The following is a 15,409-nucleotide window of genomic DNA, read 5'->3' on the forward strand; positions in this document are numbered from 1 at the left end:
GCACGGTTCGGTAGTACAAGTGTCTGTGTCTGTGTGTGTGTGTGTGTGTGGTTGTGTGTAAGTATAATCTAACTTCTGCACCATTTCAGTGCAGTAATGTGTTCATTGTAAATAAGTATTACAGTAGTTGTATTACATGTTTATTACCTTATAAATAAATAAAAAACTTTTTTATTTTAAATTCAGTGCATTAGTATTTGTAAAATGACTCTTAGTGTTCATTAAAAAATGACGATCATTCCACTTGGGACCTGTGGAATGGTACATTAGCTTATTTGTTTTAGTTGTAAATATTTGTCATGTATTGTTTTTCTGACATGTTCCACATCCTGGAGGACCTCCTCACTACGGATCAATTGGAATGAAAGTAAATCTAATCTAATCTAAAATGTTACGGAATTACTCCGTGAGCTTAGAAGGGAATTCTTGGTGTGTAGAAGACGAGCGTTTCACAAAACGCTATTGAGAGCAGCATTCGATATAGATTGCTGAATGGCTCTGTTGTAGCCAACGGTCGTTTCGCATAAGAACCAGTAAGGGAAAATAAAGGACTCCGTTTCCCAGAGGGAGAAGAATGAGAATGACAGGAGGCGTGGAGCGTGCGCTAAGATGGGCGACGTGAGTGGCTCTGAGCACTATGGGACGTAACTTCTGAGGTCATCAGTCCCCTAGAACTTAGAACTACTTAAACCTAACCAACCTAAGGACATCACACACATCCATGCCCGAAACAGGATTCGAACCTGCGACCGCAGCTGTCGCGCGGTTCCAGACTAAATCGCCTACAACCGCTCGGCCACTCCGGCCGGCTGGGCGACGTGAATTTCTTTCTGACGTGTTTTTTTCGTGTGGAAGTTGGATAAATGGTTAAACATCTCAGTTAACTAAAATGTGAGTAAATATCTCGCGTGAAGGAAGAAGAAAAAAATTGTCTTCAGAGTAAAATCGATTAATATTTTCCGGGCAACATTGTGCCACTAAAGACAGAGAACCGGAAATTACTACTGCAAGTTCGCACAGGGGCCTATAAGAAATCATTCTTCACACGCTGTACCAGTCTTTGTAACGGCAAAAATCATTTATGTAACTAGTCGGAGAGCGACAACACTGATGGTTTTAACTTCGTTTTTCTTGTCTTGTGAATGCTTTCACCATCTTGTTTATTTTCTTTCCTGCTGCTGTGCAATTGTTACAGTACAAGCGTACCAGGATAATTTTCTTCGGTATAATCTCGCGCTTCGTTTTACGTACACAAAATTACAAGGCACGCCGTATACTTTCAATGCTATCGAGGCATGAGATGATAAGAAGTGGGTGCACAGCCAATAGCCGCTCAGCTACTGTCTAGCCCCCCCTCCATCGCAACGTCACCGCCAACGACACACTATAATAATAGCGACGCCTTTTCGTATCGTTAGTTGTCGTTGAGTACAGCAGAAGGAGACTGTGGAGTTGCGCTGCTGCCGCTGTCAATCTTCCGACCATGAAACTAGTTTACTTCCTGGTGTTATACTGTTCATGCATTTCGGTAAATGCACACCCCCCATGGGTCTGTAATGAGACAGAAGTAAGTACAAAAATTTCAGAAATCGATATACAATATTTTTTCTTACGTTACTAGCAAATATGTAGGAAACAACGTTGAATGTGGATGAAAAATAAAATGAAAAGGGTGTTAAAGTTTCAAGATTTATATATGTTTTATTAATTTTTGGTTCGAGGTAAAAACGAAAAAATAAAGTTTACATGCCGTTCGTCGACTTAGGAAAAAACAAAATAATTATTTATACCTGGCCACTAAACTCTTCACTTCCTTCACGCGCAGTTCCAGTAAAGACTATCAAAAAGGTGTTCAAAATCGCCTTTACAAAACGAAAGTTAGTCAATTGAGAATCTGTGAGTCATACAAGAAGACTTACACTTTGACTCTTTGTTTATAAATTTGTTTGGTTTTATCTTTCCTTACCACCTGTGCGGCATATCATTGTAACCTAACAGGTATTGCTGTCATTAATTTGGTGCATTATTTACATTCTTCAACCTGTGTCAACATCACTAGCATGTACAATGATTAAAGATGGTTAAACAAATTTAAATTTATACGTGTGTGGAGGTTTAGTTCGGTTCAAACCGAAAAATTTCAGTAACGTATTTCATCATTTTTATAGTAAAAATCCACAGATATTTCTAGTTTTCTATTTTATTTTTTATTACTTATAATTATACTAGCTGGGGTGGGTACCCAGCTTCGCTCATGGAGGAGATGTGAGAATGTGTGGTAGATGGAATAAAAGGAGAAACTTTAAAGTATGAGAGGTAAAACAAAACAAAAAAAATGTTGAAAATGTTTTCCAACTATTTACAGCATTTGTTAAAGTAATTTTTTTTATTGAAATCTTATTCTAGCTATTTACAACACTTGTTTATAAACAACATTTTTCATTTTGTTTTCTGAGGCGCATACGTACAAATTTTTCGAATTTTCTACTCGAGAGCAAGCTACTTGTAGTAGATCATGAGAGAAGCAGGAGTCTTTGAGGTTGATGCCGCAACATTTAAAGTTTGTCCTTGCGCTTCCTTAACTGTAAAATTGTAGACTAATCTGATTGGAAATTGCAGTCTTTTAAATTAGAATGGCAGTTCAGTAGAGATCAGTGGTATTCTGGGGATAAATAATGTGTGTCGTTTCTACTTTCCAGTCTTAAGTTCGGCTGCGATGATGTTATTCGATAGCTGTCTGATATTCGTACTTGTTCCATTACATAGTTTTGGTGAGTTGAGATTTCTGAGTAGTATGAACGGAGATACAATTTTATGTCTAAGGCGGTGTAATGGCATTCCTGCTATTTGCAAATTCTGTAGGGAAGTTAACACTTTCTTCAACGTTTGCCACCGTGTCGATCGATTTGTATATTCTCTCTTCACCTGTAATTTTCTTTTGAATATTGAAGCTGATATTGTCGACGGGAGTTTTTAGTTGCCAAAACTGCCCTTTAAAATAGCCAGTCCGTATTGGTATAATTGTGAACATTTTTTGGATAAATTTGGTCGACGAGCTCGTTTTCAGCAGCGGCTATGTTGCAGAAGTCGCTGTTGAGTTTAATGAGGCCTGTCGTCTTGTCAATAGGCTATGTGTCTTCGGCTGTTTGTAAAAGTTGAGCAAAATGTGCTGTTGTTTCGTCTTTCGATAGTTCAGCTCTCATACTTTTTCTTAGTCCCAATATTTGAAAGCGTGGCCAGAGATGTGACTTCTTTTAAGCATGAGTTGATCTCGTCTCCTGGTATCGTCTTGGGGATAACTGGAAGTGTTTCCTGAAAGTTTCCTGAGAGTATGATTAACTCTCCTCCCGTCACTTCAGAACTTCCTCGCAAGTCTTGTAATGTTCTGTCCATGGCTTTGAGCGTTTTTTTATGGGTCATTGTGCATCCGTCCCAGAAGATAATTTTAGCTTGCTTTAGAAGTTCACTCCGTCCACTTGCTCTTGAAATTGTACATACCGGGAACTGTTGTTCGGCTGTATTCAACGCTAGTTGTAGGGCGGAACGGGCAGTTCGCCCTCCTTCTGAAACTGTGGCTGCAATACCGGATGATGCCAGTGAAAGTGCGACGTATTGTTTTGCACGTATTTCCGCCAGCAATAGATTTATTGGAAACATTTTTTCGGTGCCGCCTGGTGCATCCAAGTACATAATTCTTGATAAGATTGTAAATTTCCTTTTGGTTGTCATTGAGGAGTGGTTTATTGTGAGCAATGTATTAAAGTAGTTTGTTGATTTTGCAACTTTTTTCCTTTTTAATTTCGAAGTTTATCACACTGATAGCATCTTTTCGTGGTGATCGCATCTCAAGTTGTACTAAAGATCTGTTTGTTTGTTGCTAAACATTTGTTTTCTAAGTGAATGAATGTTTCATTGAAGATGTCGTTGAATTCGTTGGTCAGCTCAGGATGAGCTTGTCGAATCCGTACACTCTTTGAAGAAGTCCCATAGCTGTTTTGGTTTCGATGGGTTACATGCTGCAAGAATTAGGGCGAATAATTCTCTCATTTGTTCAGCTGTGGCTGTGAGTAAGGCTTCTTGCAGTGTTAGAGTAAGGCTTCTTGCAGTGTTAATTCCCAGTGGTTGTCGTTTCCCAATAGTCCTAAGCATTGTCATGCTGTATATCTGTCACAAGTAACCGTCAACAGTCATGGGATCTGTGAAAATTTTTGGTTCCCATATTTCGTGTAGAAACATCTGGAGATAGAAACATTCTGTATTGTTCGGTGTATACTCGGCCTAGTGCGCTAGTTTTCATTATTCCTGAATGATCTTCTACTGGAATTCCTTGTTTCCGTCGTTGAAAGATTTTTCTTGTTGTGTTCTACATATAATAGGTAGGGAGGTAGACAATGTTTTCGCGAATGGATCATTTTAGCACAGTTGGTAAAAAGCTGTTAAATTTGTGTTCTGAGGAGGTTCGCTTGCAATGTTTCTGGCGGTGTCTTTTGTGGGGTAAACTCCCTCTCCATTCTCCAAATGTACTGCTAGATGTTTGCACACTTGGGTCGTATTCGTGTAGGGCAAAACTGAAAATCCGGCAGGCTGCTTCTTTACTGTTGATGTATATTTTGGAAAGTAGTGTGATACATCGTACTACCCATTGATTATCTATTTCCAGTTCATCACTGCCTCGTTATTCGTATTTTTGCTGTGCAGTCGCCGTTTTTGGGTGCTCATCTTCTGTATTTTGGATAGCCATCAACTCCGATTTGCGTGTTGTCTAAGTATTGATAAACTGTCGTTTAATGGCCCACATGATCCGTGAATCATCTTTTTCGCGACTATGTCGTACAGTTCCATATCTTCTTGTGGGTTGGGAAATTCAGCTTGGATGATTTTGTTGGTAACTGCGCGAGGAATTCTGTCGTGCAGCCATATGTGATTTTGTGAGTGAGGCAGCTCTCGTTTTTGCCATTCTATTGTGTACATCCAGCATCTAACCGTTCCAAGGATGCGATTTTTTCTGATGACTTCAATAAATCTCATTTGTTTTTTTTTTTTTTGGGGAACTCCGGCTGTTATGTGGTGTTGATGCATGTGGAATTGTCCGTATCTTAATTGTTCTTTGAATTCCGGCCACGACGACTTGCATGTGAATGTTTTGAAGAGGTCAGGTCAGGTGGACCATATTTTCTTATGCACCTCACGGCATCTTGAGTGAATTCGTGCATGTCTCGGACTTATGTATGATGACGGTAGGATTACCATTGTTCCAATGTCGTAAATGTTTCTGTCATTTATGATGAGGTCTTGAAGGTGAAGTCTGGTTGAGTCTTACGGACAGCATCCGTTCCGCTTCTATTTTTGCATACAAATCTACCACGAATTGTAGGAATAAACGACGCGTTTTGAGAACGCGACCGTGTGTTTCATTGTCTATTATCATTAAACGGCAAGCGTAGAACTCCTTGGAAGTGACTTTTTGTTTTTCTTTACGCCTTTTTCAGTTGGATTTGTTTGATATTAAAATGACATCCGTCCTCTCCGTGCAGAAATAGTAATGAATACTGGAGGGCATCATATGTACGGCGTGTCTCTGCAATTTGTTGTAGTCCTTCTTTTCTTCGTTGAACAATTATGTCACGGCTTGTGTTTTCATTGTCCACAATTACGATGGCGACTTCGTATATCTGAGGTGCATTACATCGACGTTCGTGTTCTCCTTGTAGTCTTTTGTCGGCTCGAATTTTAACTTTATAGTCATGAGAAATCATTCGGTCTAATGCTGTTTTGAGTATGTGAATCAGCTGATATATATTCGAGTAAGCTCCTCTGTACATCTCGGGCTACTCCCCGTCTCAGTCAACTGATACTTGTGCATCGTTAATCATTTTCTGCTTCTTCGTTTCTGATGAAATATGCTTGCAGAAATTTATGGTGTTTGTTGGGTAGTGGTAGTATTGATTTCATGTTGTGATAGATTTATCCTTGGATGGAGAGAACATGATCGATTTCATCTCTGTTAGTGTTGATCGAAAAGACACCGAAAGCAGTCATTTGCGAGCAGGCATTGTACGCTTTTATATTTTGAAGAAAGTGTTTTGATTCAGGAGTTTCCCCAATCGTGTTATGTAAAAATTCATGCGAAAGTGCTTCCAGTGGTGTTAATCGAATTTTTCCATTCATGCAACAGAATCCTGGTGTTTCTCTATTGAATTTGTTCGCGTTGCAAAATTGGCAGATGTTATCCATTTTTCCGATTACGACGTGTTTGTGTTTGTTATATTCTTTCGTCGGGTCTTACTGGAAAGATAGGTTGTACTATTCAGTTGTCCTCGTCCGCATTTCTCGTAGGGTGATATTTTCATGGCTCGCTTCAGTTCGCGGTCTTTTATTATAAGACTGTGTCGCAATTCTTGATTCTCCAGTCCATTCGTTTCGATGCTCTTCGGTTTCTCTGCTTCTCACGGTGCTCATTCTCGTTCGTTGGGAACTTAAACGTGTGTCGGTACCGGTTTGAATTACCGCGATCGACGGTTTAACATCTGTGTGTGCTTGTAGGCTGAATAAAGGAAGTAGGCTTGTCTCAGCTTGATGTAACAATTTATTAACGAAACCCTGCGGGCGAAACACAATAATACATTGCAATCGATAACTCGTGCGAAGGCGTGAGAAAAGTTCGTACGGTAAATTATTCCGTATCTAACACACTTGGATTCACGCTTTCGCCAAGGAGTAGAGCGTGGAACAGTAGAACGTGGAACAGAAAACCACAAAGAGTAAATCACAGAACAAATGTCGCTTGTGTATAGCGTGTCTGCTGTTCAGCGGGGAAGTTTCGCGGCACTACTTTCAAGCACCCGCGCATGTCACGGCGCTGGACGATGACAGAAGACGCCACAACGTGCTTCGCTCTCTTCGTCTGTTTCGTTGTTCTTTTTATTATCTCCGTTTTACTTCATAACTACAAGATCTGCTTCTCTTTTATGTTTGGGCATTGTCTAAAATATAAATCAAAATTTTATTAACACATACACTAAGTACACTTCACATACGTTTCACACGTTATTTTCGGTTTATATTGTCACTGTATCACTTTGACTACTCACGCTTCACTGTTTGTTTTTATGCACTCACTGCAGTACTTTTTCGGCTCCTTCCTTCATCACTGATAAGAAACTGATGTTCGAACCCACGACGGGTCTTTCTTTATCTACCCCTTCCAATGGGCAGCCCCACCAGTGGCGAATTCCAGAATATACCAAAAAGGCATCGAATGGTCCACAATGTTCCACAGTGATCTGGTATGTTCCCGAACATTCTAGAATCTTCCTAAATGTTCCAGACTATTCCAGAACATCAAAGACCATTGTGGATAATTCTGGAATGTCGTGGAATGTTCACGAATACTCTCAAATGTTCTGGAATGTTCTGGAATACTGTCGAATGTTCTAGAAATTTCTAGAGTGTGAAACATGCCAGCCCTTATATCTTCGAAAGCACGTCCTTCAGGTAAAAACGGGAACCTTATTCATGGATGGGGAATAGGGTGCTACCACAACATATAACTCTCCTGAGCATACTGGGATTTATTTCTAAGTTTTAGCGATGGACACATTGTACACTTACTTTTATAATCTAAATTTTTTAAGCTACAATATGGAAGTGGCTTAATGTTGCCTTTCATTTTCATTTATTCTGCTTCAGTATTCATGGATGTATGTTCTTGCCAATGTGAAATTCATTAGAGACACACATTGTAGTGATTTGTAGGATACAAATGTATATAAATGTAAGTAAAGTGGGCTGAGGACACATCCATCCATCCATCCATCCATCCATCCATTCACTGATTCATTCCCCATCATGTACATAAATAATGTTATGAAGCGGAGCATTAAGGAGTGTAGGAGTGTAGAAATAGCCAAGTTACACATTAATTGGCAGACTAAGTCACTGAAGGTTGCACTTCTTTGTATGCTTGACAGTCTGGGGCCATTACTAGATATGAACTATGTATATGAAACAGAAGACCCAAAGAAGAATGGTGTGTTTCAACAAGGATTCATTTAGTAAGTGTAAGAGGTTTGTAGAAAAGCTTATCAGACTGCAGTGGTAGGCATTACAAGATAGATGTAGTGGATCATAACATATGTATATTGTTAAATTTATTAGTCTGTGCCGAAGAAATTCAAACCATGTATTAAATGCTTCCACATACCTCTTGTAAAATGACTGAGCAAGAAAATCAGATAACTTAAGAGCCTGTGTGAAGGCTGACCAACACTTATTCTTCCTGTATTTCATTTGCAAATAGAACAGGAAAGGGAGAAATGGAAGTGGTATCAGAAGTAGGCTTTAAGGTGGCTTATGAAGTATATAGTTAGTTACATGTTTCGATCAAAAAATTTTGTAGCGGCATTGTGTACCCCTTTTTGTGCTAAAGACAACCTTAATGTGAAGTGATGAATGTTGTTATTCCTTCAGGTATTGTGATTTTATACATCATTGTTCCTTTTGAACTCAAAGAGTGTCTTATTTAGAAGAAACTTCATGAGAGAATAAATATATTGTGAAGCAATAGTCAGAATGCCCAACTCCTTAAACAGATGTCTATAAGAAGATTGGGGGTGAGCACCACATATTAATCTTACAGCACGTTTTGTACCATGACGACTTTCTTTCTTAAAGATGAGTTATCCCAGAACTGACGAAATAAATCTCGGGGGAACAGCCTGGTATAAGTGTGTATAGGACACAATATTTCGGCAATAGAACACGTTGCCATCATCAAGTGCGCTGATGTACTGACCGGCGGTGTTAATAGAGATGGGGCCCCTCCACGCCCGCACCAACGTGGTGACCAAACCAAAAGTTCTACTGTCACCTCCGTCAACGTGTTAGTTATCTAATAGGTGGATCACAGGATGCTGGGCTGTGATATTATCCGTGCGACCATTAACATGATCCATCAGGTGATAGATAGTGGACGAAACGCGAATGAGGGTAGCAATTAGAAGAGCAGAGGGAAAAAAGTGCCAAGGATCTGGCCGGGGGAAAAAAACCTCTGCGACAGTGCGATGGGTAGTAAGAGCAGTAGTGGCTTACTAGTTGCGATAGTTCATGCAAGGTAGGGTTTGTTAGTATGAGTATCATGCAGCATTACTGTGGCAGGCGATGGCGGTGTATCCGAGTTTGCTGCAGCCGCTACATTCCTGGAGGAATCAGGATCGTTATATATTAGTGGGAGATCGGCCATAGATCATCTCACTGTGTGTGTGGAGCTTGTCTGCATGTAGTGTACGGTACGGCTTCCCTGGGTGGTGCCACTTATTCGGCAAGTGTCTTCCAACTGGATATCCAGTAATGGTGGCTGTTTAATAGGGGCTCACCTGTACCGTTGTGTTTGCGTATACTTGGCCATAGATGTTAGGTCCTTACAAGTATGTCTTTTGGTATTTTATGTTTCCATCTATGGTTGCGATCGTAGTTCCCCAGATTCAGAATAAACGGGTTCTGCGAATGTCTGGAGTTTCTGTATAGTCTTGTGGTGAGATTGTGGATTACCCTTGTGATAGTCTCAAGTCGGTGTTCCCGGTGAAGGTCCGCGATGCGTGTGTGTTGTGGAGCATTGCTTATGATTATGAGTACTTCGTTTTGTATGATCTGCAGACGGCGCAGGCGTGTGGGCGCAGCGTATCCCCAGACAGGGGCTGCGTACGACATCAGGGGTCGAATAAGTGTCATGTACATGGACCTCGACCCCCTCCTGTTCAGTGTGCTACGCCTGTTGAGCTTAGTGTAGAGCTGTCTGAGCCTCGCGCTTGCTCGGTTGCTCACGTGTTGTATGTGGTCCCCCCAGAGCAATTTCCGGTCCAGCCAGACACCGAGGTATTTGACTATCTCGCGGAAACGGGCGTGCATGTAGACTTATTGGTCTGCAGTGTTTGCGCAGTTGCTTCGGTCTTCTAGTGAACAGAACGGCTTCACACTTGTCGACGTTTACTCTAACACGCCATTTCTCTAACCAAGGCTCGGCCACTCTGAGAGCGGTCTGTAAGCGTGACGTAATGTTTGATGGTTTCCAATCTTGTGCGCGGATGGCTGTGTCATCCGCGTAGATTGCTATCTTTGTGTTGTGTGTGGTTGGGAGATCGTTTATGTAGAGGTTAAACAATAGGGGCCCTAGCATGGTTCCCTGGGGTACTCCCGCGTGTATACCGTGTCGTGTTGATTGTTTTCCCTGAACGTCAGTGTTGAAACTCCTGTCTGTGAGGTATGAGTGTATGAGACGCACCAGCCCGTCGGGGAACCCCGTGTCGCTGAGTTTGCGAATGAGGCCGTTGTGCCATAGACGGTCGAAAGCCTTTTCGATGTCTAGGAACACCGCTCTTGTTGCTTTGTTTGTGTTGAAGCCATGTGTTATATGTTCAACGACCCGTAAGAGTTGTTGTGTTGTGGAATGGTGATTCCTGAAGCCGAACTGCTCTGGTCTCAGGATGTCATTTGTTATGCAGTGCCTAGTGATGCGTTTGAGAATCACCTTCTCAACAACCTTGTTGAGCGAGCTCAGAAGACTGATGGGTCGGTAATTTTATGGGAGGCTGTGGTCTTTCCCCGGCTTCCTGAACAACAGGACCTTGACCGTCTTCCAAAAGGCGGGGAAGTGTTGGTGTTTTAGTATGGCATTCGTTATGTGTGTTAGGTATTCAGTGTCTTTATCCGTGAACTCCTGGAGGACACGGTTTTGAATGCCATCATGACAGGGGCTTTCCTAGCAGCGGAATGCATTATAGCCCAGGAGACTTCGGCTGTACTAGCATGTCGAATGTCGTCGCGCGATGGTTGGGCTAAAATGCATGTAACCTCCTGGATCTGATGGTACCAGGTTCGGTGTGAATGACGCTGCGAGTGTGCGGGCCATTAGTTCTGCTTTCTCCTCCGCTGCGTATGCAGGTCCGTCAGGCCCTTGGAGCGTTGGGGTGTACATTTTCTCCCTGGTGAAGTGTCGGGCTAGTTGCCACACGCTAGGTCGCGCGGTGTCCAGCCCTTCGAGTTTTTGGTTCCACTGTTGTGTTCTATGTGTTTGTATTTTGTCGTGTATGATGCCCTGTAGCCTGTTAATGTGCCGTTTGAAGTACTGACGCCTGGTACACTGCCATTGTCTCCTGAGGCGATTCTTCATTGAGATTAGGCCCAAGATTTTCTGGGGCAGGGCCGCACTGTGTTGTTGCGAGGTGAGATCAGGTATGATGCCCGCCATTGCGTCCTGGATTGCGTTAGTGAGGGTTTTTACTGCCTCGTCAATTTGTGCTGTTTCGTTAATTTCGTGTATGGGTGAGATGTGGCTATCGAGCATTTCCTTGAACAATGTCCAATTCGCACGCCCGTAGTTCAACATCCTGCGTTGTTCCATGTGCTGCAGTGTTTCCTCAATGTATAGTATTACAGGTTGGTGGTTTGAGGGCAGATCGTTTTCAACGGCAACATTGAGTGTCGATGTAATGCCCTTGATGAGGGCCATGTCTAACACGTCTGCCCTGTGTCCCCTCTGATAGGGAATGTGCGTCGGTTCAGTCGGTGCTAGTGTAATGTAGTTTCTGCCTAGTGAATGTTCGTATAGTTTTTTGCCGTCGGGGTTTCGTATGCGTGAATTTCATTTTGGGTGTTTTGCGTTCAGATCTCCAGCGACTATTACTCACGGTGAGATGTTAGTAGCGTGCTGATATCGCGTGTTGAAATGCCTTCAGGATTGTTGTATACCGATATCAGTGTAGTGTAGGCTCCGTTGAAATTGACTCTGACGGCCGCAGCCTCGATTTTTTTCCAGTTCAGGGAGCTCTATGTTTGTGTGCTCATTGTCTTTGTGTATGACGATTGCAGTTCCACCTGCCACGGCGTCGCCCGGTCGGTCGGTACGATAGGCGCAGTAGCCAGGAAAGCTTGTTTGTGCGGTTTAAGCTTAGTCTCGCTCAGTAGTGCGACAAGGATTCCCTTGCGCTCCATGAGCGCGACAAATTCTGTCCTTATGTTGTAGATCGAGTCTGCATTCCAGAACAGGATCTGTGATAGTGTGTGCATGTTTGCGTTACGGGCCGGGTGTGGTATGTTATTCATGTAAGAGTGTGAAAAAGTGTCGTGATGGCAGTGTGTATGACAGCCCGGTATTGCCGGGTTCGGCGCTCATGAGCTGGGTGATGAGTGTAGTGACGGCCGTCAGCACCTTGGTAAGGATTTGAACGGTCGTGTGTCGAGGGAATAGTGTTTCCAATATTCTCCCAGGTGATGTGTTGGAGTTGGATGTGGCACCCTGAGGTGCTGTTGTAGAGTTAGCGGCCGCTTGTGCGGGTATTGGTGTGTTGTGAGGAGTGGCATTTGTGTTTATGTTTTGTGGCAGAGGTTGTGGCGCCTGTGTTACTTCTGTGGTGAGGGGGATGGTGGTGTGGGTTGCAGTCTCGATGTCTTGTTGACTGTTTACCTGTGTGTTATTGGTCTGCTGTCGCTGGGTGGCCTGTTGTGGTGATTTGATGTTCCCCGCTCTGTGCTTACATGTACGTCTATTCTTCCTCTGGGCTTGGGGTTCTGGGGGTTCTTGTGTGGGTGCGTTTTCCTGTATAGTGTACGTTTCTTCGCAGCACGTGACTTCAGGGAGTGGGGTCGTGTTGTTTGGGGGCATAGGTGTTGGCACCGGTGCTTGTTGATTTTCTGGTGTTGTCTGTGGCTGATGCGTAGCTGTTGCAGCGGTTGTTTCGCGTGTGTGTGAAGGGCGCTGAGGTTCCGCGGCCTGTGTCGTTCCGCCAGGGCGTGCAACCGTGGCAAACGTTACGCCGTTCCTTACTAGGTTCGGTGCTGGCCTTGGAAGTGGGATGTCGTGCTGTACCCTGTGCTTGTCTTGCTTACGCTTCAGCGCCTGTTTGTATACACTGCACTGCCTGAAATTGGCCGCATGGGGCCCACTGCAGTTGGCACAGCGTCGTTGGTTTGGCTTTGTTTGTGTACAGGTGTTGGATCTGTGATTGCCAGCATATTCGCGGCAACGAGTTGCCAGGCCACAACGAAGGGCCGAGTGGCCGAATCGCTGGCAGTTGTTACATTGTTGGGGGACCATGGGTGGTTCGTAGTGTTCTACACGTACGTCCATCCGCAGAAACCTCTTTCTCTGCAGACTGGTGCGGGAATCAGCCTTGTCGGCTAACTCAACCATGTAGTGTGGTAGCGGTGCGTGTATGCGGAACCCCGTCATCCGGGAGACACTTTTGCAGTCGAATTCCAGATAACAGAGCGCCGCCTGTAGTGTCTCGTTGGGGGTACTGGGATCCACTCCCTTGATCACGTACTGCTGGGTTCTCTCGTACAGCGTTCTGAACGTATAGTGTTCGAGCTTCCGATCTTTGAGGAAGGTCAGAATATCTTTGTATTCATTGTCTGTGGCAACGTACAGTAAGAACCTATCCCCCGAGTACTTTGCGTGTAATGTGCTGTTAACGTGCCTTTCCGCGAATGCAGTGTTAAGGGCACTAAGCTTCCCATAGTTTTGTGTAACGACAGGGGAGAAACAAGTCTTGTGTTGTGTGGGCACAGCTGTGGCTTTGTGTGCTTTGTTGTTATTCGCCACAGCCGTGTTTGTGTTTTGTTTCGTGTTGTTGTTGCTAGCCTGAGATGTGCCAGTTGGCATCAGCAACAGCGCCTTTCGGTTGCCTAGCGAGCTTGGTTGCTCGGTTGTCTGTGTCGTTTTTCTTGGTTTGCGTCTAGGGCCCTCCACTTGCCAGGGCTGGTTTTCTGGGTCCGCTTCCGCCGCCGCTGCCTCGACCTCTTGAGGTTGCGGCGTCGGTGGGGCAATGGTGCATGTCTGTCCAGTTACAGGGGAATGTACTGTGATGTTTAGTGTCGCTGTTTTTGGTGGGTGAGATGTCCGCTCCGAATAGTTCGGTGATTAGCCGGCGCGACTCGAGCTGCTTCTGCGCTTTCGCGCCAAGCTGTCGAACGTCGCCAGCCGCTCCCTTGCCTTCGGTAGCGGGCGGGGCGCGAGTTTCGGCGGGTGCAGTCGATCCTCGCGCCTCGTGTGTTGCGGTCTTGCTGCGGGTAACGGCAGGAGAAGTGCTAGCGGCGTCCGCCATCTCGCACTTGGGATGATTTATTAGGTAGGGAGGGAGGGACGGACCCGGCGCCATGTACACATAGGACAATCCCCCTCCCGCTCCTCCCTCAGGCGCTTCCTATGAGTCGGTGCGGTCCAGGTACAGCGTCCGTCCTCCCGCCGTCTGGGCGCTGCGTCCTAGATCTTCTCGTTCAGGAGGGCCTGCCGGCACCGCTTTCGTTATTCTTCCTTCCTCCCCTGAAGTCGGTAGACTGGTAAATATCCTTTTTCTTCTCAATCCGGGCTATCGCGGGGACCCACGCCTTGCTAAGGATATAACCGCTGTCACGATTTAGTTGTGGCTCCCTTACTCTGATCTCTATGGCTCCTTTGATGACACAGTCCCAGTATTTGGAAGTCTGTGTGGTCATAATCCATGCTGTGGAGTTCCGACAGGCAATTCTCAGCGATTGCCGACTTACTGGGCTGTTGCAGTCTAGTGTGCCGTTGATGTTCTCAGCATCGGTCCTCAATGGTACAAATGATTTGCCCTATGTATACACTACCGCATTGGCAAGGTATCTGATAAACCCCTGATTTAGTTAGACCAAGGTTGACCTTGACACTACCAAGAAGGCTCTTGGTTTTGCTTGGAGGACGGAAGACAGTTTTCACCTGGTGTTTACGCAAAATGCGTCCAATTTTTCTGGATGAGGCCCCACAAAACGGAATAATAGCCAAGGCCGCCTCCTCCTGCGGTTCATCCTCAGTTTCCGCCGGTGCTGCAGGTGAGGGATGTAGAGCCTTCCGAATTTGCCCTTCCTTGCAACCGTTCCTCCGAAACACGGTCTTCAGATGGTCTAATTCTTGTTGGAGACTGTCCCTGTCGGAGATGGTGTGAGCTCTGTGTACAAGAGATTTGAGCACGCCATTCTTTTCTGCCGGGTGGTGGCAGCTATCCGCATGTAGGTACAAATCGGTGTGCGTCTTCTTCCTATACACGCTGTGGCCCAAAGTGCCGTCAGCTCGTCTTCTAATCAAAACATCTAGGAAAAGGAGCATCCCATCAGTTTCGATCTCCATGGTGAACTTAATATTCTTGTGTCTGGAGTTGAGATGTGTGAGGAAGTCTGCCAGTTTATCTCTTCCATATGGCCAGATAACGAAGGTATCATCCACATATCTAAAGAAACAGGTGGGTTTTAGATGTGCTGATTCAAGAGCTTCCTCCTCGAAATGTTCCAAGTACATATTTGCGACAACAGGTGAGAGTGGACTCCCCATGGCTACTCCTTCTGTCTGCTCGTAGTATGCACCGTCAAATAAGAAGTAAGTTGATGTCAGAACATG

General features: G+C 44.5%; 2 protein-coding genes across 16 annotated transcripts in view; both read left to right on the forward strand.

Moving 5' to 3' along the window:
- Positions 1–15,409, forward strand: part of LOC126188844 (uncharacterized) — a 2,133,693-nt gene that overhangs the window by 1,367,621 nt on the left and 750,663 nt on the right. The window lies entirely within an intron of this gene.
- The window catches only part of LOC126188847 (uncharacterized), a 102,267-nt gene continuing 88,288 nt past the window's right edge, over positions 1,431–15,409 (forward strand). For both annotated transcript variants that reach the window (XM_049930489.1, XM_049930490.1), the window contains exon 1: positions 1,431–1,567. In XM_049930489.1, the coding sequence (XP_049786446.1) occupies positions 1,484–1,567 (84 nt within the window). In that variant the 5' untranslated portion in view covers positions 1,431–1,483. The remainder of the gene's footprint in view (positions 1,568–15,409) is intronic.

The sequence above is a fragment of the Schistocerca cancellata genome, chromosome 5, assembly GCF_023864275.1.
Source record: "Schistocerca cancellata isolate TAMUIC-IGC-003103 chromosome 5, iqSchCanc2.1, whole genome shotgun sequence".
Taxonomy (NCBI): Eukaryota; Metazoa; Arthropoda; class Insecta; order Orthoptera; family Acrididae; genus Schistocerca; species Schistocerca cancellata.